The sequence below is a fragment of the Anopheles ziemanni genome, chromosome 2 (genome assembly GCF_943734765.1).
Source record: "Anopheles ziemanni chromosome 2, idAnoZiCoDA_A2_x.2, whole genome shotgun sequence".
NCBI classification, from domain to species: Eukaryota; Metazoa; Arthropoda; class Insecta; order Diptera; family Culicidae; genus Anopheles; species Anopheles ziemanni.
This window is the reverse complement of record NC_080705.1, coordinates 27,945,403-27,971,927: the sequence shown is the minus strand read 5'-3', so window position 1 is coordinate 27,971,927 and position 26,525 is coordinate 27,945,403. Positions and strand designations below refer to the sequence as shown.

The 26,525-nt window shown below is 45.1% G+C and overlaps 1 protein-coding gene across 1 annotated transcript; it reads right to left on the bottom strand.

The window, feature by feature from the left end:
* Window positions 1-494: 494 nt before the first annotated feature.
* On the bottom strand, window positions 495-9,808 carry LOC131281688 (uncharacterized). Its single transcript, XM_058311036.1, has 5 exons — window positions 9,608-9,808; window positions 9,259-9,385; window positions 9,034-9,186; window positions 7,202-7,375; window positions 495-670 (listed from the first exon to the last, which is right to left on the bottom strand). The coding sequence occupies exons 1-5, from the start codon at window positions 9,806-9,808 to the stop codon at window positions 495-497; spliced, it is 831 nt and encodes a 276-aa protein (XP_058167019.1).
* Window positions 9,809-26,525: the final 16,717 nt, after the last annotated feature.

Here is a 26,525-nt window from a genome sequence, read left to right as displayed (position 1 = left end):
TTGATGGTTTGACATTTACGCAGCCCCGCAAACGTGGGCAGATTGTTATTGTGCGTGAAGGAAAACTGAATCTGAACTATCGGTTGTCGAGGGATTAGGACTATTTTTTTTTTGCTTCCAGTTTCATAATACCAGTTGTGACGAAGATTTGTAACTCATTGTCACATCTGGTGCAATTTCCGGTCCCTCCCATTTGTAAAGGGCTTTTTTTTATAAAGAAACACGATACTGCGGTATAAAGCGAGTGTTAAGAGATGATCGAGATGTGAGATTCACACAGTGCCCATTTTCCCTTAAATAAATCTATCAGCCTGTTCGTCACATTCTCATTGCAATAAAGGTTGCCACAGAGCAAAAAGCCTCTCACCCAAACTACGTCGTAAATCGTCATCACAATTCGCGTCGACCTACCGATACGATAAACACAGATTTCTATCAGATTATAGGGAGGCAGCGGCTCGGGAAAACCCCAGGGGAGCGGCTCGGGTCACATCTTAGATGTCGGTCATGTGGATGGCGCCGGTATGGCCGTTGCCCAGTAGCAACCGCTTATCGTTGTCCGCTCCGGGGGGCGATTGGCCCACGTTTCGGGAGTAGTAGTCTGGGTCGCCGTAGCTGCTGTCCTCTTCCAAAATTTTCTCCAGCAGGATTTCACCCGAAGCACCGAGCACTGCGTGTGTCCAGCGGAGGGTGCAAGCAGGCGACAGTTGGCAGATGGAGTAGAGTGCAAACAAAAACCGTTAGCATTGGTTGATCGATGTCTTTGCGATACAGAGAGAAGCGTTTGAACTCAAGAAAAAAAAAACAATAATACATGTAATTAGTAACAAGAATACTGACTAACGAACACCAATGCTCACAAAAGGTTTACACACACATACACAGGCATGGAATGGTATCAAAATATTCAGAAGTTTTTTTTCAATAACTTGCTTATTCAATTTGTTTCAAAACATACGAATATAGAAAAATGAAAACTGAAATTTGGTTGTAAAATTAGCACAATAAAATTTCCACATATTCCAACACGTTTTAACAGCGTTGGATTGGTTAAGTTAAGACAAAAACAAATTAATTCTTTACTTAATACAGCAACAACAACACCACGGTAGTAAGGAAGCAAATGGACCGGAAATACCAAAAAAAAAGTAGTCCAAAAAGAATTTGAGATGTTTCACAGTCACGGGGAAACAGTTTCGTCAAGCAAGAAGAGCTGATCACCCGGGCGATAACTTTTCCGGAAATTGCGAAGGCGGAAGGGTCAGCTATCAAGCTGAGATATTTCGGAAATAAGCAGTTAACAGATACGCAAAACAGGGCTCTGGACGCATTTGAGGGACTGGACAAGATAGAGAAATGTGCAAGGTCTGAATCCTGTTTGTGGGATTAAATTAGAAAAAAGCGCAACCAAAACCAAGCTTGATGCATGAGGCTCACATAGCAAAAAAAAAAAAACAAAAACGAAAAATGTAATTTAAAAACTTTTTAAACCCAGCGTGACGTAAATAAAACCATGTGCCATAAAATTCCCTACGTCTGGCAAAACACTGAACCCGATGCTAGAATATTACAGATGCGATTCTTCTTCGAATGAACACGATACCAACCGGTATGCAAGGCAACGCAAGAAACATACTTTAACATATGAAACAAATTTTCAACACATTTAACATTGGCATCACTGTTCTTAATTCTTGATTGATGTTTGTTTGTAAACGAAATAAAGGCAATGTTAACAGCTCAATTCTAGTGCTACCTCTCTCTTCGATTGCACGAGTATTACAATTAGTTTGTCGACCATTGGATGCTGCTTGCGGTCAACACACCTAGAGGGGCTTCAAGTTGGTCGAGCAGGTTTGGAAAGGGGCTGGCTGGGAAAGGACATGAACGGAGGGTAACGAAACGAAAATACTAAAGCAGTGTTAAGGGAACAAAAACAAGTATCTTACAATTGTTTTTAAATGGTCGTGCCTTCGATAACATTGTGCATGCGCTTCTTGAAGCTTTTCTGTTACTTCCATTGTAACGGACAACGAAGGGAGTAACGTGTTTTTTTATATTATTCCGATAGTTTTACCCTTCTTTAAATATTTTTTAAATGACAGTTTTATTGGCGTTGTCGTTAATCGTTGCTGTTGGTTATTTGGTAGACGTTAATCAGTGTGTTTTCAATTTTTTAGTTTGTACTTTGCGGTAGTGATTGCTTTCGTGATTTGTTACAATTTACATTTATTTATTCCTTTTTTATATTCGTTTAACTTTAATTGCGATGTAGAATTGATACGATGTAGATTTAAATTTTATATTATCGGCTAACGAGATCGTACAATTAATATGTTTGGTTGATCTTTGGAATTATTTCGTAGTAAAAAGGTGGAGGAGTTAAGATAACACTTGAGCGACGCATAACGCGAAGCGAATGTAACGGTGGCAGTATCACATTAATATTTCAACGTGTGGTTTGTAGTTAGCTGGCATTATTAAAGCAACTTTATTCAGTTGATAAATGAAACGATTTGAAGAAGACCAATGAGAAGGACAAAAGGAATGTGCACACATGATTCACACCAGGAAGTGGAAATAAATGGGGAAAAGAAAGGAGGAGCGTAACAAAGGGACGAAGAAGAAGATTATAGAGAGAAGGAGAAGAGAAAAAAAAGTATTAGAGCGAGGGAAAACAGACAGAAAAGATTGATATTCTGTTAAATTATAGAAGGCAACACCGAGCAACCACCATGTTATGTGTCAATCTGCAAATGAAACTACAAAAAACGTACCAGCGCAAATTGAACTAGATACACCGGAACCGAACCGTTGGGCAGTTTGCCCAAAGCCGACACACCCGTTATAGCATCTGCCTGGTCTACCGTTCCTACGGATCGAGCACTAAATACGAATGTATCGCGAAAAGCCTTAAAAAGCAGTCCTAATCAATATTCACTTGAGCTTCAATATCGAACAGCCGAACGCGAATGGTTTGCTATCGGTTTGCCAGCAATCTGCAATAGACAATCTAATTGTTGGGATGAAAGCAATGAAAATGAGAGCAACATAAGTAAGCAAAGTTGTAATGCAAAGGTGTTCCCTTGATCAAATAACCCTTCCATTCGATTATAAGCGGAACCGTTACTGTTATGGTTTGCAAATGAATAAAAAGAAACTCAAGGAGTAATAAATGATACGTTAAATTCACGGGGTGTTAGGTTTTATGGTGTTGAGTTTGAAAATAAAAAAAAATAGCGAATTTCTTTGAAACGGCTTTACGTGCTGCACGCTAGCTATTCCACAACTTAACAATGGACTCTTTTTCCCAATTTCAATTACCATTTTGAAATGGTTAGAAACACTCAGGAGAAGTTTGAGAATACTCGTGCCAATCGTTTGTTGTGTTAAAGCGGGTTGTTTAAACATAGTATCTATTGTTCAAGTATTTCGCAAGCTTGGGGAAGCAGAATGATCAAAGAAGCAGCTTCATGGTGTTTTAAAAAATATTGTTAACCTCTTTTCCCACATTGTTGTATCAGTAAACTGCATTGTGACTACTGCCAAATCTTTTTCTGTTATCATCTGTGCACGTTTTAATTACGATTAAAGCAATTATAAACCAATATTTTAATGAATATAAATACAAAATGCTAAACATAAAACCTAAAGAAGGCAAACATGATTCACCCAAATTCTTCTTGTTCACCATCTTTTCACATTCGAATAGCGCAAAGAAAAACATCGGACAAATATCTAACATTGTCTTAATATCAAATATCATCGGCGTTAAGATAAAGGTAGCGAAATCGCGTAAATACTTGAAGCCAAAGCAGATCAATGCGATGCAATCAGTTCAGCGCAATTGAAGCATTTTGAACAATAACAATGTTTAAGATGTGGCCAATCAACCGAGGTATCTTAATATTGAACTATGTAAAAGATACAGTACAGCGAGCGCATCCATCTCTAGGAATCAAAATTGAGATATGGGAAAAGGGAACCGACCACGATTGGAATGAACGTTCCGAGGAAATGCATTCGGGTTCGGATTCGCTGAAGACAGCATACACACACGGAGGGGAGTGAAGAATAGGGCAAAGGTATCGTTCGAGGATGATAAAAGTAAACATGAGTACTAGAGTTGGTGGGGACCGAAAGAAGCAACAGTACAAAAAGCAAAAAAACACAGATAGAACGAATCGAAGACAAGTCTGGCACATGTAATCATGATGATCAGACATGCTGCAGTTGCACACGTTGGACAGCAAGACAGCGAGCAAAACCAAAACGTTTAAAAAAAACTGACACAGGACATCAAACGTTCGGAACGAAACGAGAAACGATGCTCGATGGGAACGAACTGGTTGCTGCACTTGCCTTGCCTTGGCAGCTCCTGCTGGACCACTGGGATGAATTCTCTCGTGCATTGGCGGTCTTACAAAGCATAACCTTTACGAAATTTACGAATGCATTGATTCGATTGCAGTTTAAATTTTGTAGTTCATATGTGTACATTCATCCAATTAAATTGTATCGTTTGCAAATATTGCAGCAGGTTCATACAGCAGCGGCAGAGTTTGTGTTGCGAACATGATGATTGTTTCATTCAATGCAGCGTGGCAAATGGAATGAAATGGGGTTTTGATTGCAAAGCAACAGTTGTGGCCCCGCGTTTGACATTCAATTCATTGCGAGCACACGATGAAACAGGAAATGAAAAAGGGTTCAAGATAGAAAGACAGATAGATAGAACGAGAATAAGCGAGATGGACATATGTATTGCAAGGAATACGGTTAACACGTTTTTGAGCATGAGCTTTTTTTAGATGATGCATAAAGCTCGACGTTCAATGAAATGATTTATAAAAAAATATCCTAAAGCATTCTGTGAAGATGTTTATAAACATGTCAACGAACTGTGAATTCATTAATGATACGAAGAAAAAACGAAAAAAAAGTATCAAAACTGTTGCTATCTTTCCCGGAGTGTTCACGGTTCAACGAGTGAACAAGTTGCATGAGTGAAGTTTCATGCTGTTGGGCAATTTCCGACTATTCAATTGGACTCGTATGTACACAATTTAGATTGCCATTTCCCACCATACGGCACGGCGAATACGGTACAGTTGTTTTCCAAATGGGCACCTTTCATTTGAGACCCCCATGGCAGGCAACTCGACTAAAACAGCCCAACTACAGCGTAGCCGAAGAGCATGAAGAAGAACTTTTGGCAAAATTTTCTATTTTTTCCACCCTTTGGCGAGCACGTTGGCCAGTTGGAGCCCATCAATCGAAAAGTTTGGCGAAACAGCCACAGCAAGAGAAAAAAAGGAAAAGAATCAAACCAGCACCCCGTTGTTTTGGGTGTATTAATAGCCTTCAGCATTAATTTGGCTCCGTATGAAATTGGAACATGACGGTTGCAATTGTTGCCGGTGCACGGGTGAGCAATTCACTGTATTGCTCGAGGCCGTTCGGTGGCGGGAAAGCTGCTGGTACCGAGTCGGCGGTTCCGCTGTCAGCCGGCCGGACTGACACTCAGTACATTTTGCAGGGGGCCGTCTCGAGCTTCGGTTGGAATTGGTAACGCCCCAGCGTGGGCATGAATATTCATTACCCCCGTCGCGTTCCACATGGGCGCTGTCGCGACACGTTATTACGAACGAGTGATGCAAATGACGTACGAAGGATGGAGGTGCCTGGTCGCTTGTAAGGTACCGCATGAATCACCAGGCGTCTCCATTAACCGAACCGAAGTCGCCGATGCTGGGAGCGCCCGAGACCGGTGGTGTGTCGCGGCTTATTTGAACCGTTTGATTAAACCAACGGGCAATATGGTTTAATTGGACGCATTTGGGATGCAATGTTTTGATTCACGAAATAACATTAATTCACCAAGACACGTGTTTAACATAATGCCGATCATTTTAAAGACGCCTTCTTCGCATACAGTTATATGCCCTTCGCCAACGAACCAACGAAGTGGAAGCATTAATTTCGCTTTCTCTTGTTGTCATCAGTTATTATTTCAGACATAAATTATTACTTAGAAAATATCGATAAAAAAGCTTTTTGAAAAAAAAACGGCCCAGCCCTAAGCGACGCCAGCAGCTGATGGATTTTCCTGGCGCCTTTTCCTTTGGTGATGAATTTACATTTTGTATGCCCTTCGCTTGGGTATCCCGGGTCGCGGGTGGCAGGGCGAGATTGAAACTAATTTCATTTTAATCTACCCAATAGAGAGTGAAATATGTTACTTGAATGGTAGACCGTTTCCCACTCATCGTGGGGATTTCTTGTCAACGAACCAAAACGAAAACAAGACACAACGGAAACGAGGATGCCAGCGAAACGAAAACGAATGGGGAGGGGAAGAAGAAATAAAAAATGATAATGGTCGGATAAAATGTAGGATGGTGTACGGTCTCGGCATGCGGACTAGCCGCTCCTATCGATCGCGGATGCACCATGAGACAGCAGCAACCTTGTGCCCGCTGCAGTGGTTGTCTCCTTGCGCTGTGAAACCCGGACTAGCGGAGCGAACAACAACAGTAGAAAAAAACAACTCTCGTCTTTCACTAAACCGAGCCACACTAAAGCAGTATCGGAACGCAAGATGTACGTTGGGCATAAAAAAGCAGAAATGTGAGCAGATGAAATGATGCAGAAAGAGAGTTAGAGGGTAGGGTTGGGGTGGGGGTGCGTGAGAGTTTGGTAGGAGCAGGAGGGACAAGCATCCCGGAAAAGTCGCCTGATGGAAACAGAAGAACGGCCATGTTTGAAACATAAAATAAGATTAATGTGCATCCCGGGGTGTGATACGATGCGATTTATGAAGTCGTTCGGCTCAGGACCCCGACGGAATGGTGGGGAAAGTTTCGGAGTGGGGGGTTTGCAACAGTGGCCGGCTGACGGTGCGATGGTATTTGCAGCTAATGACATGACGAAAAACGGGCCAATGGATGTGAATGTGTGAAGACGTGGAACATAAAATGACCTAATGAACTTTGGAGAAGCAAGCATGAACGAAACATGATGATGGTGATGGTGGTGGTGCGGGTGGTGGTGGTGGTGTTGTTCTGCTAAGCAACGACGGAAGGTCGTCCGTGCCCTCCGTCTCGTAACGAGAGAGAGCAAGAAGGGGGTGGAGAGAGAGAGAGAGAGAGAGAAAGGAGAAAAGAGAAAGCACCGTTCATTCTTATTTTCGATCGCTTACCTCCGGATGGAGTCGTCGGGGTGACCACCTCGCTGCTGGTCGGCGTCAGCAGGACGTTCGAGTTGGACAGATCGTCCAGACCCCGCTCGGCGGCGCCCTTCTGGATTTGCATGGCCTTGCGGTGGTGGCGTGTGGTCAGTCCGCCAGTTTCGACGTCACGCTCCAGCCGATGACCTAGTGTGTGTGTGTGTGAGAGAGAGAGAGAGAGAGAGTTGAGAAGAACAGGTAAGATGGAATCGATAATCCGATTGACCGATCGCACTAACTGCCCATTAATGCCAAACGGGCTCCTGGTTATGACGTCCTCATAAACGATGTATCGTAAGAACGTCCGGCGCAGAAAAGGGACGCCGTTGGAAAAATTCCAGCCCAAAAAATGCGTTCGTCACGACACGAGAATACCTCATCGGTTAAGCCGAAGTCGGCAGATTTGTTCTTTTTTCGGAATGTCGCTATGTATGCCGTCAGAGCATTCCTAATCGATACCGGCTCGGAAATCTAAGCTACCAAGCGGAAGAACCTCTAGCGCTCCGAAGTCCCCGGTTTGTTTTGATCCTTTGGCCGCTTCCAAGAAAGGACCCTTTCTCGCATACCTTGGACGAGTAAACAGCAGGTGTTTTTGGCAGGAAGAAAAGAAATGAGCCGAAACCGTATCGGAAGCCTTTTAACTGGACATTCTGAGGGTCGACCAACTGGGAGAGGGGGGGCGAAAATAAAAGGGCAGCATTTGAAGGAAAGGAAGTGGGTGCAAAGTGCTAAACTTTGGCATTTCCTCTGCCCACCCTGATAAGAACGTCGATTGGCCGCGCGAAAAACAGGCAAGGAGAGTCATAAAAAAGGGAGCTAAAAATGTCTTCGCCAAAAGTTTTGCTCCATTTGAAACTTATATTATGACTCGAGGTTTCCGGAAAGCCTTTATTTTCCCTGCGCAATTGGAGTTCTTTCTTGGGGTTATACTTTTTCTTTCCGGTCGCGAAAATGATTAATATTTTACGCTCCTGCTCGGTATCGTTTTACCATTCGCTCAATTTGCAATAAAATTTGACCAAATCGAATGGTCAACAAATGAAGTGACGCGTTTTAACTACAGTTTTATCGGTTCGAGGGGGATTCACCGCTGAGGAAGGTGGACGGTAAACAATCACATCTGGCCAATTATTGCACGACAGTATGCGTTTCTTTCGAATACTCTAACCATTTATATCGTGCTTTAAAGTTCTTTAGCACAACAAAACCCTGACAAATGTGAGCTAATTCTAAACCATAACAAACCATCTCACGGGTGGTATCTCATATTGCGAACGATAGTTTCGAAACCCATCGATTCTGCCGAGGCAAACAAACCCGTAAGGCATGACCATTAATATAATGAATAAAATATACCCAAGACGACCTTCACCAACATTACCAGTGGGGTTGGTTCGTCCTTGCACCCGCCACGACCGCCGCATGTCTCGATGGCTGCATTAAACATACATAAGATATCAGTGTACGTTCGTTCGGGCGAAAATCGTACGAATTGGAAGTGTCACGTGCGTCGCTACATACCCACGTGGTCACGTGGATTTCCCTTCCCAAGCAAAGCCTCAATTTTACGAGCACCGGTCGTTGAGGACGGTCCGAACGGAGAGTGCAAGCTGTTTGGGTTAAGATGCCAATAGTACCTTACCGACGGCTTAGCCGCCTGTGGTGAGCTAATCATTTATTTATACCCTTGAAGGGTACCTTCCGAGCCGTGTTGGACGCGGACGATAACGTCGAGTGACAGTTGACCGGCCCGTGAGGCGCGGCCAACCGTCGGATCGGATGCTTCCGGCGAGCCGGGTACTTACCGGACCGGGATCGCGTCAGCTGCCGCTGGACGTAGCTCTCGAGATCCTGCTCCTCCCGATTGCTTATCACACAGTTGAGGATGATGAGAAAGATGCCCAGCCCGACGGCGAACAGGCCGGTGCAGACCAGCTCGTTCCACCAGGAGCCTTTGCCTGCGTAGGAGTAGTAGAACAGATGAGGTGAAAATAGGTTCATTCCATCCCCTGGTGTCGGTCGATACGAACCTAGGATGTGCCAGGATTGTTGCGGCTGATTGGATACATTATCTGGAAAAAATCCAGCCCCTAGTAAAAAGATTCCGAAAACTACGAACACGACCCCTATGTGCAGCATGCCAATGCTAGTGACTACCTACGGGGTTGAGAGGATCCAAGAGAAAGAATTGGAAGGTTATCAGTATGACGGCGGTTCTCGCGGGCATCAGAGAAGAGGATGCGCTGCGTTGCGTGATGTGGCTCAATCCAATTTCCTGTCCCCCAAAGCCAAGTGTCACTCGGGCGTTGAGGTGGTGGTGAACTTTGGGGTGATCGCCTCTATCACGACCCGCCGCTTTCATCCCCTGAATGTACTTACTTTCGTATCTAAATTATTGTTATCGGTGATGTGCACTTTCTGGGGATGGAATTTCCGCCGGGTGGAGCCATGGGGCGAGTGGGTGTCGCCGCTTTCCGAGCTCTGTATGCTGTAGCGCCGCTCCCGGGCCTTGCGTTGATTGTCGCGTCTCTTGCGCTGCCGCTTGATGGCAAGCGCCGAATGGATGCCCACCGAATGCATCTTGCACCGTGCGTTACCTTGCCGACCTGTCGGGTTGGGAGAAGATGGTAGACTGGTAAGAAGATGGCTGCTGGCGTGTCCGAGAGCAGCTCTCGAGTGAGAAGAGCAACTCATCCGTTTTAATGACAAGAGGTGGTTTATGACGTGTTCCGGGAGGTGTTTGAAGGATTCCTATTAGTTCTCCGACGCAAACGGCAAACGGTGGGAAACAATCCGATAATGGTTGAAAATCATAAACGTTCCCTGATGGACGTCGAGGTACGTTTCGCTCCAAATACTTTAGCACCACAAACCACTAAACCCACAAACTCACCGATCACTGCCGAAATGCCACAGAATGTAAAGGCTACGAGTAGTTTGCAGCTCTTATCATCACCCTCGCAGAAATACAACCAATGCACATGCCTCGTAGCCTAGCAGCGAATGGCGCTGGTTCCCAGGAAGCGGGAGCTGTAACGTTTTATTTCATTCAAACGCGTTGTGCTTATGAGGCTCGTAATCAATCCGTAGCTTTATCGCCGTTTGAATACCATTTTATATGGCTACACGGGACGGAAGTTCTTATGAGCTAGAGCAGGCAACTCCATGGGAGTCATCATCGTTTGGCTGTTAAATTCACAACGTCCCGACGATTTGGCGCCTCCGTAGAAGGTTAGCGAAATATCACTGTGTTTAATTTATAACAATTTAAACGGAGTCGTACGAAACTAGAAATGGATCCATCTGAAACATACCATAAAATGTACATACCTACATGATGGGTAAAACCGATTTTCTATAAATTACATTTCATTGTAAATCCAATGCAATTAGTGCGCTGCAAGTGACTGCCACGGTTGACTCATTCGCAGGCTCATTAAATACATCTACCTTCACCCGATGAAGATAATCCGTTGATAAGAAAATCACCTGTTCACCGGGACCGTGGGCTTAGTACTTAGTTGCCACACAACGCACACGCTCGATATAACGTCTCACGGGAACGGAAAGGAAAGATAAATTGTTAACGAATCGATCGAAAGAATTGACTGACCCGGAAAGCCCCTTTCCGAAGCAGTTATCTTCTCCCATCTCCAGCTATCAATCGATCGATCCATCGGCAGCGAAAGGCGATCCAATTAGCAACTCGGATAGAGTTTCCGGGCCTGTGTCTAGTTAGCAGCGGGCATTAGATATCGTTGATTTTCTACGTTAATTTGATTTTCTTAAGCTAGGGCAATTAGTAGCTGATTTCTCATGGGAATGGTAACGGCAACATTCCTAAGCAGATGGGAGTGTGCTGAAAAATACCCACGAGCAGCATGTAATTCCAGCGTAACGAAGGATGTAGCTATTCCATGGTAGGTAAGCATGCTCGACATCCAGCGTAGGGTTATGAAATGTGCGACCGAATGAAATATTAATCCAGCGGAATGGGTTTTCATATCTCAAATTACGCTTCCTTTTTTTAATTAAATGTCAATAACGCTGGAAACTATTGGACTGTTTTTGATCTACGCTTGAACACACATACAAGCGCGTGTACGCAAATGAAAATCAATAAAGCTTCGCATTCAACCCAACCCACCCTGTCCGATTGGGAGGGTTGGGCGCGTTAACAAATATCCGCCAGCAGGGGCTTGTACTTTGTAGTGCGTATCCACACACGCACGCACGCACGCATGGTCTCCCGGGGGCCCTGGGCTTGGAATTGAGTTATGGTTCACGGTTGTGCGAATGTGTCACAACCGGCGGAACCGAATGCCGAATGCTGTAACGCATAAAACGCCGTTGCTGATTGAATTGAAACACCCGGCACAGGTGGATACCAGGGCGAAAGCGCACCGCAGGACGTCTCAACACGAAGGAGGGCCACCAAACTTAATGCGAAATTCAATTTCGAGCAGGCCTGTCCGCTTGCTTCCTTCCTCTTTTTTTCCCTGCGGCTCTGACTCACACGGCGGTATACTGGGGAAGGGTAAGTAAAACGAGAAGGTAATCAATCCCTACGTACCCTGGCGACTCTCGTAATGAAGTCAAAATATCCGCCAACGTAGGAGCAAATTTGACGTACGTAGACAACGACCCCATAACAAACCATTTAGCGGCCGGTTAGCGTCCCTTCGGCAAAGCACCACGACGCTGCGCGCATCCATTCTACATGAATCCGGCCGATCGCGTTCGCTGTTCTCGCCCTGTTTTTCCTACCATTGGTGGGGAGTTCCTAGGCGGGGAAAACATACCATTCGCCCGCACGAACACATCGCCAATACGCGGGGACTACTATACTATCCTATTACTGTGGGACGAGTGACCGTGGTAACTTCGGCATCCAGCGGGCTCCATCCAGACCGGCCCACCAAATCGGACCGCGGGTCCTGAGCTTTCGCAGAACTGTGTATGTGTGCTTTTTTTTTTATTCTTTGCATTCGCCAACAACTGGCACGTGGAATGAGTCGCGCATGTCTGCTAAGACCCGCCGACGATGCGGCTGTTTTAACTGTCAACTATGACAAAAAAAGAAATCAAATGAAAATAGAGACATACAAACACGTATTCGCAGGAAATATGACTAACTGATTGCTGCAACGCATTTGGAAGGAAGAACCAAACATGCAATGTAATAAGGACTCTCCTGAATCTTATAAAATTCTCCCAGAAATACAATGTATGTGGACTAATTACACAAATCTTTTTGGCATTTTTCAACATCTTGCAGTTTGTCATGATTGTAAAATGTGTCATAATTACTCATCACGAATTACATAACTGTTTGATTTAGGTATTTTTCATGATTTTGGTTCGGTTTTGGTATGATTTCAAAACGTATCATAATTATTGATCCAGAGATATTGTATTTACTAAATATAAACATCAAAACTTTGCCCTGTTGTTGGTCATGTTTAATTTATAATAATCTGGGTAGTTATAGCTAAACCAATAAAATTAAAACTAGTTAATTACACTAGTTACTGATCTTAAATATCGAAATCTAGAACTTTACTCTGGAAAACATCTGTAGTAGATCAACTTTACAGTCATAACCGCTTGTCATGTTAAAAATCAATAAATTGGGTTTTTACGGCTAAACAAACAAAATCGACTAGTAAATACTTTTCACGAAGCTTAAAAATCGAAATCTAGAACATTACCCTGAAAATCATCTCTAATATAATAACTTTACATTCTTAACAGCTTGTTATGTTAAAAACCAATAAATTGGGGCTTAGAAATCGAAATCTTGAACTTTACCGCGGAAACATCTGCGGTACAACAACTTTACAGTCACAACAGCTAATTGGTCATGTTAAAAGTTAATAAATTGGGACTTTACGGCTAAACAAATCGAAATTAAAACTAATAAATACTTTTCACAGAGCTGAAAAATCTAAATCGAGAACATTCCCCTGGAAAGCATCTATAATATAATAACTTTGCATTCATAACAGCTTGTTATGTTAAAAACCAATAAATTGGGGCTTAAAAATCGAAATCTAGAACTTTGCGCTGTAAATCAAGTGAACGATCGATAAAAAAATAAATTATTAATTTTAATTTAATCTATTTCAGTCCTTCAGTGATTCACCTTTGGTCAAAAATCGAATAAATAAAGCGAAGCAGTATGAACGCTGCCGACGTTCGCCGAATAATGGAGCTTGCAAAACGCTTTCAACCATATTGAATTTGTTGCCTACACCGGCAGCTAGTTTTCCACGACGCGCCGACCGTTTCGCGGGGCAGTCGTTTTATCATTCGTCCCGGGTGACTAGGTCTCCCGGTCAGGAAAGACCCACGATGGCCGTAATTTCTGACAGCTCCACAACCGCAAAACCCGCGCGTTGGCCACGTTCGCACACCGACAGGCCCCGTCACTACCGGCTGTCAGCTGGTGTGTTGCGGATAAACGGCCGTCCGATTGTCGTTTGTCAGCCGGACCGCCGGAGCCGATAGAGCGGGCCGGTGGTTGGTAGAACCTTATTTACATTAATTTGCGTTTTGCCTCCCCGTTTCCTGCGAGGAGAACCACCCCGCTGGGAGTGGCGCACCCGAATGCCACGATGTACGGCCCTCCACAGGAGGGGGGATGAGGGGAACCCTTCTATTGATTTTACAATCAATTTGGCGCTTTCGATGAACCGACGATTCTTCGGTTCAAAGGCTTTGCGGCGGAACGCCAGTTAGGAAGGAAAAAGGCTTCGCTCCGTTTCCCGCTTTTGAGGGTTCTTCTTCTTCTTGGCGTAACGACCTCTTGGTCATGCCTGCCCGTTAAGGGCTTACGAGACTTGTTTCCCTGTTGTACGTGGATAGTCAGTCCTCTCGTACAGGGGAGGGTCCGGTCTCGGTTGGGATTCGAACCCACGCCGTCGAGGTGGTGAGCCCCGGCGCTCATGGGCCGATTTTCTAACCGGCGCTACCGCTCGGCTGTCGCGGACCCCGCGGGCTTTTGAGGGTTAATGAGGCTAAATAAGTTCACAAAGCAACGATTGGCGTTTGGGAGAGAAATCTCTCGCAAATATGAAAAGGTCCTTCCATGGTAAAAACAAAAGAAAAAGTGGAACGAGAATGGCCTCAGCCGAGCGAGAAAACGGACCCGAGATTAAAGGCAAACCGGCTGCCAGAAAAATCGAAAATGGATCGCTGGCTGCGTGCGTGCCTATGGCGTGTTCGCTTTCCGTTCAGCACTTTATTTCGGCAAACCACGTTGGCTCCAGATGCCGCCCGTCTCGGTAAGGTTCCGTTTTTTTGCCAGCTGTGCAAATCGGGGTTGAAAAATTGGTTTCTTCTTATCGTAGCACGCGCGCGCGTGTGTGTGTGTGATTTCTTTGGCCTTTAATGAAAGATCGTTTGCTTTTGCCATTCTCGGCTGGCCGGGCGGCTTTTGTGTCCTTTCGGCGCACTTGTGCGTTTTCGATGGTGCCACTTTGGGTCCGAGGAGCAACGTTCTTATTTTTTCGCTTTTGATCCCAATTTCTTCTAATGCTCTTCTTTCTGGATTTCGGCGACACACTGGCATCCCCGGGGGAAATGGATAGGGATTGCTTTGCTTTTCTCACCAGAAACCCTGTCAAGAACACCCTTACGGTACTCACAAGCGTCCCCAAGAAACCCGCTGAGGAAACATTCTAGGAAGCTGGGTGGAAAAAGAAAAACCCAAACCCCCGAGATGTTGCCGACGAGCCACCGAGATGTTGCGAGAAGGGAGCCCGATTGTTATATTCCGTTCGAAACCCACCGAGCCGTCGATGACCTTGGGCTGGCTTTTCAATGGCGCCCGAAAGAATTGTTCACTCGTTGTCACCCTGCAAATCCCATTCGCTTCTCTCGCGGTGTAACCATGACTATTTTTTTGTCCAATCCTCTTTTCCAACCTGCCCGAAGTTTCAGGAAGGATACCAACATATTTGCTTTGAAATCGAATCGATCATACACGGTTCCAAGTGGCTCCAAATGGCACAAAGCGCCCCAAAATGAACTCCGATCCGGGAGTGGAATGTGATTTGCACAGTAATGGAATGTTTCCGCGTATTTGAATGTGGTGGGGAAGGAAATTGACGAGTAATGTTTCCCCGTGACCGGCGATAAAAGGTAAACCACGAGTATTTGTCAGAAGGAAGCACGTGCAAATAAATTTGCCCCTGTCAAACGCAGCAATTTATCGTTATTTATTTCACATTTTTTCGTAGTTGCTGTGAAAAATCCATCCGTCAATTCAGGGCACGCTGTTCGGGCACGGAAAACGAAACCCACTATCGGTGCGAGAATAAATCCGGCTGGAATGGAAGCGAACGAAGATAACAACCGCCCCGATATGCTTTAGTCACGCCACCATTCCTATTTGACGCACGGAATCACGTCCGGTTTTTGCATACACGGACACACGTCGCTTCGACCGATCGTGTCTAAGCGAATGGTCATTTTTCAGCAAGGATCCATCGGCAGCGGGCGTGATCCGGACAATTGTTTTATCCCCCCCAATCGGCGGCACCGGGAGCTTTTCCTTACATGTCCCTTTTTACCGAACCGAAACACGCACGCTATAAAGAAGGTAATTGAAGACGATTTGCGATTGACTTTGTTTCCGTTCCGGTTGTCTGGCGATCATGAAACGTATGACATTGAGGAAAATCCCATAACATAAAAATGTGCGGATCCGGTTGAATTGGATTTGGTTTTTCGTGACAGGAAAAAGGTGAATACATGATTTGTTTTGGAAACTGGGCTGATCGTAACAATAAACTATTTTCTGTGTTTTAGTTATCTACGTAACTCTGTGGGTGAGTTACACACGAATATTTAAAAAAACAGATATCAGCAAATCGTAAAATATTTACACGATATTTACACTGATTTCAATTTGTCTTGCCATTTCTATAGAGGTCTGAGATTCTAAAAACAAGGCCGAACAATTGCCGAAACTATTCTTTTTTATAATTTTGGAAATATCTTTGTCAGTTAGTTTGGAATTTTACATTTGCTCAACCATTTAAAATTAATTTGATTAAAATATTTGCATATTCCAACTTCCCAGCAAGGCTAGCAACGGTGTGGAATTTTCCTCTACTATCATAAAGGATATTTCACATGCACGCTATTATTGACACGGGTTTATTATTCTGGGAAGATGAAAGCAACCTTTTATGGCGACCACAAAACAGTCGGAATCTGTGCCGGCTCAAGAAATTTGTCGTTTCACACCATTTCCAACGGTGTCCCTTCGAGATCCCTTTCGAACAGATGCTTCGCGGAAGGTTGGGTGGGCAACACACCTTCCCTTTGAAGTGTCAGCGGTGGGTTTTCACGGGAAATTTGTATTATCTCTTTTAACCTTTCGCCCACATTTCCCAACCTTGACATTGGCAAGTGCGGGTATGGCAGGATAAAGGCTTTTGCTCATCGCTTCATCCTTCTGGGTAAAGCCCTCGCGGCCCTGACTAATGATTATGAATGTTTAATTAGATTGTTGTAGTAGAGTTTCTCATCATCCCCAAGTGAGCAATAACTAATGGACGGGCTTAGGAGTCAAGGTTGGCCGGGGTTTGGAAACGGGAAAATAAGATTCCACTTCTGCTCGGCCTCGAGACCGAGTGACATAGTAAATTCCTTAACATAATGATGATGCTAGAGAATGGAATGTTTGGTCTGAAGGTGGAATGATTTTTAAGGGTGCCCTTTAGAGATTAGTGACTCAGCATAAGGTAATGACATATTCACTACTTATTTACCTTTTGTCGGTCGGTCAATAGACGAGTGCACTGATTGCCTTCAAAGATAAACCAACCAGTCCCTTTGAGTAGATAAGTTCAGCCATACAACCATAAGCCCCATTCATCATTGCTCGGATGCTGCTAATCAATTTGTCCTCCTCGTACTTCTATCTGGTTTCCGGAAGTGTGGCGCATCTTGTGTACACTCCGACCAGTAATTGATGTAACTGGGACTTGTATGTGAACAGTCCATACTTACGGGACGAAATGGACATCCAGGCAAGATAAAGGGAAGCATTTTATTCTGTACGTGTGCAACACATGTATTACCAGACAAAAGCCCGAAAGGCAAGCATAAGCCACCGGGTGTTAAGCTACGGCTTGTCTCCACTGCTCGTTTGTCATGCAGGGCAGGTTTGGCTTTAGCTCCGGGAAAGTGCATTTCCTATGCGCAGTGCTGGGGAAAAAGAAAAGCCCGCATAGTCGCCTGCTGCAACTGACAGGCCAGCTGCACTCTGAACGGGAACGTCAGTGTCAATAGAATACTCGAAAAGGGCAAGCAAGAGGTCTTTCAGTGCATGTGGAAGAAAGGAAAAATAGTACTACCAAACAACCACTTGCCCTTTCTTTGGAACGGGTTCTCGATAGCGGCTGTTCAGTGGGTTTTATTCACCAACCATTGAGTGGCACTGCTTCAAGCGCATCATGTTCGAATCTTTCAAAAACACACACTCACACATGCCGATTGACATGCTTTTACAACACCATGCGGTGGTAGATCTTTTTCGAAGGCTTAAACTTAAAGCAAACATCCTCTGAGGCACGTTTTGCTCATCCTCTTCCAGCATCAGAAGGAGAAAAAACAGGGTCACGTTGTTGAAGCCTAACACTGGTGGTGGCCTTTCGGAGGGCCTGTTGCGTCATGTGGTAACAGTCAATCCGGTGCTTTCCTTTCATTATTTTTCATTTCAGGAACTGAAAATTTATGGCTGTCCTTTATGCCACGGACGGCTTCTGCCAATCAACCCGTCAATCAGCGGTATCGGAGGGAATAAAAACACTGGAAAAAAAGGAAAGCATACAAAACGCTTCCGTTGCTGAAGACCCCACAGTAGCAGGACAGCACGCCCCGCCAGAGTCGAACAACCGACGCATAAATTTGCCTATGCCCTTTTCCGGGCGGGCAGAGTGTGATTTGTAGGTTTGACGCCTGCGCCGGGTACCTTCACGGATGCAAGACTAATGATTGCTGTTGTTTGCTTGCTGAAGAGTATAATTTATCACAACAGAAGACTGCTCGGTCGGGCACACTCTGCAGCATCCGTAGGCACGTGTCGGGTGTGCTTTAATTTTGGCTGCTCCCGGCGACCCGGAAGCGATACGACCTTCGGTGGCAAATGTGTGTTATGAGAGTTCCCCCCGAAAACAATACTCCAGCGAACCTGAGCCTTATCATAACCATAACGTTCGTCCGTGAAGCTTTATGTGGTGTCCCTTCTCTCGGGGGAAATCTAACTTGGCTCTAGGAAATGGCATCCTTCCCGTGCGCTCAAAGCCACCGGAAAACAGCCACGGAAGTGGCTTTTTGCAGAAGAATGAGTTTCGTTTCAGCTACTTCCGAGTCTCGAAGGCACCCAACGATGCGGTCGAATGAAAAACAACAACTCCACGCGAGTCATAAGCCAAACGCTAATAGAACATGGAAACACTGAAGTAGGATTTGTCCTGCAATGGCACATGGGTTGACCAAGGCGTGTCTCCCAAGGGGGATTTTTTCATCGTCCAGGATTATAGTTGCTGTTGCACTTCACCTCCAACGAGTACTTTCTCATTCGGTGAAAAAGAAACCAAATGCAATATGGCTCCATTTTGTGTCCTTCCCTATCGCGCGCAGGTTCGCATGATGGAGCAATTTCGCAGCAAACTGCCAGGTAACCAGCACAACCGACCAACACCGTGCACCACTCAGACCAACAGCAATTGGATGGATCTTGACAGATTACATTGCAACCGAGCACTTGGGCACTTACCGACCGACCAGGGCGATTGTTATAGGCCCTTGACTTAGTCGTCTACTATTGCTTTTCAAGCTGGGGGCTTAAGTTTTTCGCATTTTGTCTCCACCGGCGTTCCTTCATCACCGACGTGATAAATGTCGACAACGCATAGTGGCACAACGAGTGGACATTTCATAGAAAATTAAGTGTTTGAATGTTGAGCTGTGGTCGGACTATTGTAGTGCTATGTGCCATTAATATAAATGAGAAAAACTATAAACTACTACAGTTTATTGTGTAGTGCTATTTAATGCAATGTTAAAGGGGAGGAGAGGAGACGAGGCGGGAGGGAGATGGCGCTGAGCAGCATATTGAATGCTACAAAATATATGTTCGTCCTTATTATATTTCACTTCATTAATCCTTTACTGCATCACCATCGATTAAACCATCTATGTTTACGTTAACTTTTGATAGTTTGTCATTGTTTTTCAATAATAATTAGGATTCCATCGGATTCAACCGGATTCAACCGGATTCAACCGAATTCAACCAGATTCAACCGAATTTAACCTGTTTCAACAGGATTCATCCCGGATTCAATCGGACTCAACCAGTTTCAACAGGATTCATCCCGGATTCAACCCGGATTCACCCGGATTCAACCGGATTAAAACCGGATGCAACCCGGATTCAACAGGATTCAACCGGATTCATGCGGATTAAAACCGGATTCAACCGAATTTAACCCGGATTCAACCGGATTCAACCAGATTCAACCGGATTCACCCGGATTCATCCCGGATTCCATTGCATTCAACCGGATTCAACCGGATTCAACCCGTATTAAACCGAATTAAAGCCGGATTCAACATGATTCTACCGGATTCAACCGGATTCAATGGAAACCCACAAACACAGGGGAATTTACTACAAAAAAATGAAATTCCCACTCCCGGTTTTGTTACGTTTTACCACTGTGTAATGGTACCAAAAATAAAAGCGATGATGTCCAGCTATCGACCACCCACGAATCAGAAGAGAACGGGACGTTCTGGATTGTCGGAGCAAAAAACTATTCCCCAGTCCCATTGCGAAAAATGCGAGCAGTTGGTTAAGTTATTTTAATTTATGCGAATTTATGCAATATTACTTAGCTGACTATAGTGACTGAACCAACTACTGATGTTGGCGTTGAATCGATTATAATAACTTGAAAGCTTCTGCAAATTGTCATTCGCTCCCCGGCATTTCAAGAACCATGTAATGGCCCGCCATGCGATTAATCATCTGTTTAAAACGGACCACAAATTATCATCACGGGACACATCAGAAGGTTCATGGGAAAGCGCTACTATTAGACTCGATTCGGTCCGTGGTGTTTCACCGCTCCACTGGGAACTGGGCATCCGAAAGGATGGCCTCGGCACACCTGTTACGAGGATAATATCGGCTAACCTTTGTTCCCATGTGTGCACACAACCCATCGCAATCGCGTATGTTGCATGTTTCGGCAAAAAGGAAACCAGGTCGTCCTTCGCTCCAAAAGGGGATCGCCTCCCCCCCCCCCCCCCCTCCTCCCCCGTAGTTACCCGACTGCGAACACATTTCGGTGCCGGTTGATTCGTTCGTTGGAATTGTACCCCCTGTTCTTTATTGCCGCCAAATAATCCGACAATCATCCTCCATCCTCCCAGACAGTACGCGGGGCGAAAGGCGCCAGCCGACCAGCGAACCCTAGCACACCGGCACCGCCGGCGAGTTGTTTGTGTGGAGGTAAAATTGTGCTGACTGCCAGCGCGATTCCCACGGCGGGCGTCGTCACCGTTTTGGGGCGCAGGAAAGTTGCTGACTCGTGCAAAAGCCAAAGACACGGAACGGAAACATGTTCCACCGTGCTCTACAGGTTGCCCGGAGCAAGGAGCGCCTACACAAACACACACATTACTGCATCACACAATGTTTGAGCTAGCTGTTTGGTTTTTCACGGAAAATTTGTGCGATTCACGTACCTTTGTGGGGCTGTGAGACAGTGGAAGGAACAGCCTTCGCCCGGAGAAGCAAACCCCAACACAGCTGTAAAGTTAACATGATCGAAGCCGCTCGTTCGCTGTTTGTTCGTTGTCGTGTAAAAATTTTCCGACACGTTCAACGCGACTGCAAGTTCCTTTAATAAAGACCCCCGGGAGTAGACCAAGAAGAAGAAGGTTCGAAGCATTACTAAGGCGAGCTCCATCCTATAGCGCGATACCAGCGGTGGTAAGCTTACTTTACGGTTTGTATATCCTGTAGTACTTTTTAACATTTCACTGGGGAAAAAGTTAATGACTCGCCTTCCATTTCTCGCTCGCCCACGGGTTTCATGTGAGGTTTTATTTTCGCTGGGCTTGGCAACAATGGCAAGTTACTGCACCGTGAAACACGAAAGGCGGATACCCCGTAAGCAGACCCGATATTTACCCATCCGCGCTGGGTCGCAGGGGCATGCAATTAAAAATTTCTCCTGGTGGCAAAGAATAATCAATCCGACCTAACGAACCATAAGATGAGGCATCGCATTTCACGCGGTGCCAGGCTCATTAGGCATTCATGAAGTAGAGGTTAATTAATCCACGGCTTTCACGAGCTCTGCGAATTGCTTATGTTGTTAAGTGCTTCACGGCAATCATAGGATGGAGCTTTAGAAGGTTAATTTTCTTGCCCGTGGAGAAAAATTTTCCGTTTCGCAGAAATTAAAATACGTTTGCATGTTAAACGGGGCATGCACGATGCAAAATGCTAAAGAATGCATAATCACGCGACCGATGTGTTAAATTAATTTCAAAACGTGCGCTAATTAAATATGGAACATGCCTTTCCCTGAAAGGATTCAAAACCCGCAAACGGTTCCGATAAGCATCATCGGTTCGATAACAAATTTATTATTTCCGCCAACGTTCCAAGCCTAATCGGAACGGCATCGATCCAAGCGCACGAACTACTTCCGTGGCTCACCAAACCGTGGATCCAATCGTGGTGCGCCCGGCTGTAATACGGTGCAATTAGATCTCGAATCTCCTTTTGTGCAGCCATCCCCGACCGTTGCATTCGGAAGGAGGTGCAGTTTGCACAATCGAAACTGTCCGTTTTCATTTCCGTCGCCGATTGGGGTACTATTTCCGAACCGCTCTCGACATCCAGCTGCAGCTGAACGTTTAATTTGGCACACCCGCTTGCCTTCGGTAACAGATGTTCTGGGAATGCTGTGGAAGGAATGATGCGCGGGTTGGTTTTAATGAAATCTGATATGCTTTTTTCAGTTAGAAACATCGTTGCATCGAGTGGTTTCCACTCCTTGAATGTGGTGGAAAGACATTTGTATGCATCTATGCCACGTTGTTGAATACATTTGCAAAAATCACGCAAACACGATGACGTTACTGGGAATGGAAGATGCTTCAACTTGCCGGGTTCTTTAGCGCGTGGGTTTAATTTGAATGCTGATCACTTCAGGCATACACTTCCCTTTGCTCTTTCCGAACAACCTTATGCATAGTGAAATTTTCGTACGCTAGACACCAAGTGTTACATACTTCAACCTACACTTGCTCATTAGTCGAACGCATTGCATCCACTCCCGTGCCTCGTTATCGTGCACTTTGCGTGCAACTTTATAGATGCACATTTGGTTACTTCGTAGTAAAGTAACGCAGGGTGCCGGTTGCCCGACGTAGACGAATGATGAGTGGCCATGACGTCATCCACAGCCGGAACTATGTATTTGTTACCGATAGGCAGCTTCCTTCTGCCGACGGAAAACTTGGTTCTGGTGAAGGATAAATTGAAACTGATGAAATTACTGTCGAAGAAGTTTCGTTCATTCAAAACCCCCGAACCCGAAATTGAACAACTGTTTAATCAACACCGGATGACAAACAGGCGTCCCGTTATCGGGTGGGAAATTGGAGAACTTTTTGCTCACGGGAAGTTGTAAATTTAAACAGTACAAAAAAGTACACCCCACCAAGTTAGCGAGATGTTATCCTCTGGTTGGGCAATAATTTGAACTGGTTAGAATAACAAGATTTATTTTCTGTATTTGAAAACAGAAGGGAAAAAACACATCCGAACGATAAACCAGCCCAAAAAGGAAAACTCCCACCGTCACGTTCAAATGCTGTGGTGAAAGCATTATTTAGATTAATGTTTTGTACCTTTGCCGGGGGTACTTTTATATTTTGCCCCTTTTCGAAGGATGTCGGATTGGATCTATCCATTCTAATCACTCTAATTGGATACGCATCGCATCTTGCGTCCAACTCTATGGTACTCAAAGTGTAAAGTGGATATAGAAGAAAAAACAAACCTGTTACCCACCACCTGAGCTTCTGAGCTCGCTTTTCAATCGAAACGACCCGAGAGAGCACCGAATTTATTACACAAACTATACACCACCGGCGCTCGTTAAGCCCCCGGTGAGTGGATTAACTTTTTTGTGCATGACAAATTCAGTTTAACAAAAAGATAATTTTAGCACCCCCAAAAAGAGTAGAGAAGTAAATATTTTCCAATTTAATTTTTACGCAAAAATACATTGAGATACACTGCTTTGTTTTATGCCATCTGTGGCGGAGAAATAAAATCGTACGATGCAAAACCCGAATACGAATCTCATTACGATCCTTTTGCTCGGTGGTCATCGCAATGGAGATCTTGTTAAAAACAAAACTTTTCTTCAAAGTTATGGCCCCTCTCGGTCCAACGTTCTCTAGCAGGCTTCCACTTTCCGTGCTCCCTATCACTTAGCGTGATGAAATCTGTTCCATCAGCAACTTTTGATGTGAAGAAAAATCATACCATCTCTTGTTTTCCCGATAGCCCATTTTATCCTCCTTGCGCCTGAGATGAATAGGAAATCGCGCTGGGGGAAGATAAAGCACACGAGAGCAAACTAAGCCAAAAACGAGAAAATGAGTATTTCCTCTTTGGCGGCGCAATTACAGCGTTTCTCGAGATGCCTCCGCCCAGGATATCTAATTTCTACTCCTCACCGTTAGAAAAGCGATGGCTTGGAGAAGTGAAAAACTGGACACAGAGAAAGAATGGACTCCAAAGTGTGCTTTTAATAACAAAAGTATCTTCGGTGGTTATGATCCCGTGTTTGGCGACTTCTTTCATTTTTTTTCCACCCAATCTCACAGGATTAGCCGTTCCATTTGGAGAATGGCGTCCTGTTAATGTGCCCTGGGAATCGCTGTTCAAGTTGTAATTGTGAAAACATTGTGCAATACTCCCGGGAAAGGGCGGTCGTCTGTTTATATCAAGGCAAGACAAACAAACGAACCACACCACCATTTGTGGGCGGCACGACGTGGAACGTGAGCAGATTTTTGATAGTGTTTAACGGGCACTAATCCCAAGCGAACGGAATGCGTGGGGAGGGACGTTATGAAGATGATAATTATCACCAGCGCAAGAGGCAAAGCATCAAACACATGAAAAAATGAATGGGACCGAATACCAGAAGATGATTACCATTTTTGGGTGGCATCGGGTGGTTTTCCACCTCACCGCATGAATGGGCACCGGGCGCCGTTGACTTCTTTTATTGACTCACTGAAACGGAAAACTTTCGGCTCGGCGTACAAACATTTTCCATTTCGGTAGCATATTAATTAACATATGGGAAGTGAAGAAAATAATAAAAAAACACCTCGATGAAAATGGTTATGGGTTTAGCACAAAGCGCAAATCGTCTCCAAATCGTAACGACGGTGAAGCACAACAAAGCCAGCACGCAAGGACGAAGACATGCACTCCATGGAAATGGTAACCGCGCAAGGGAAACCCCAGGAAGCCAGGGAAACCTCTTTGTTCCACCGGCATTTGTGCACCGTACCGTTGTGATGTACCGGAGCGTAACGGGGGTGGGAAAAACTTCATCCTTCCTTCGTACCACATCCTCCGGACATTATATTCCCATTTCCCGCGGGAGAAATGCTTCAACCGAACCATCTACACAGGAAAATAAGCAGGCCGTTCGATGAATGCTTTTCTTGTGTGCTTCCGTTGGCGTTCCCCTGTTCGCTTCCATTTAGTCCTGCACGCTCCGGTACTGTTCCGGCTCTCTTTTTTGTCAGCCCAATTCCTGGCGCTCTCTGACGAGGCATACGGTACGCTCTCTGTGTGTCATCGGCTTTTCCTACCAAAAATTTTCGGGTATAGAGAGGGCATCCCCTGTCCGGTAGGATATTTTGTGTACGGTTTTTTTTCTGAGCCATTTTCCACGATGTGCTAGATGGGTAAGTTTATTGACCTATATTTTCACGCCACCGTTTCCTGCTGACCCCGTGGTGTATGAAGGGGCGGGGGAGAACGGACGCTCAAGTGATGGAGCTTTCGGATGTGACAAGTATAATAAAAAGTGCCAGGCAAATCGAAACACTGCGAAAATCTCTTTCCCCGACACCGTTAGTAAGGCGAAAACCAAACAAAGAGTCTTAGGGGAGAAAAATAAACAATGTGTAAGGCGGAATGTGCTAAACTCTCATCTTACCTTTTTAGAATGGACTACTTTTGCAACCCTCCCAAGAGCGCAGTCGGCACTTGCAGTCGGTTTCTTTTTGTAGTTTATGTGGCTTTATTCACACACTGTAATGCAGCGGGTGGATGCTGACGACTTCGACTGTGCAGAACAATCTTGACGCTGTAAATAAAGGACTTGATGTGGCAGAAACACACTGCCCCACCAAGCAGCGCCTTCTTTGTGCGGTAGCTTTGAAGATTTTCTAGGTGCACCTATTTTCTTGCGTTTCTATCGCATTAACTTGTATGTGTGTCTTTCTTTATCATACACTTCTTACACAGGGATTCTTTGAAATTCTAATTGCCGTCGTAACTGTTGCTGGTTTTGACGCTGCAGAACGATTTGCATTTGAGAGCCACCAACCAACGGCAAGTTGTAGCAAATGCAATTTTCGTCGCACGAAATTCTTCAATGCCGGAATTTTCCCATCACAAAAACAATAACAAAGTAAGCTGCACTTGGTGCATTCTTGCAACAGGAACTTTAGCGAGTAGCACACACCGCACACACATGCACCAACTCGCGCATCGTTTCCGCTCCGAAGGGATCCGTACTTTTGACTTTCACCGAACGTTACTGCACACGTACACGGCACAGGGACACGGACCGCCTTTTCTTTATCGCTTCACTATTTTTCCCAGCAACCAAATTTCCTTCCTTCCACCTATCGAAGTTTTACACCAACGTCGTCGCAGGGTTTGGCTCTCAGGAGACTCGCGGGATCGGCGCAGCAAGCGTTGCCGTCGCCCATCGTAGACTGCGTACGTGCCGTATTTTTCACCCCCCCCCGAACCCCCGATTTGGGTTTTTCCAGCTTAGTTTTATCCGCATCAACGCTCACCACGGTTAAGTGTCACATTGAAAACTGGGTCTGTTTTTTTCTGCCAGACAGGAAACGCTTCTTTCGACGCAATTTTTGGAAAAGCTAACGTCAGCCACTTTCTGCACTTTCTGAAAAGTTGGAAAACTAT

Excerpts from the sequence above, each read along its gene's own strand:
- LOC131281688 (XM_058311036.1), bottom strand. The coding sequence starts at position 9,808 with ATGCATTCGGTGGGCATCCATTCGGCGCTTGCCATCAAGCGGCAGCGC. Across the intron at positions 9,386-9,607 it reads ACAATAATTTAGATACGAAA|GTAGTCACTAGCATTGGCAT; the intron begins GTAAGTACATTC and ends TCAACCCCGTAG. Across the intron at positions 671-7,201 it reads CCCGACGACTCCATCCGGAG|TGCTCGGTGCTTCGGGTGAA; the intron begins GTAAGCGATCGA and ends GGACACACGCAG.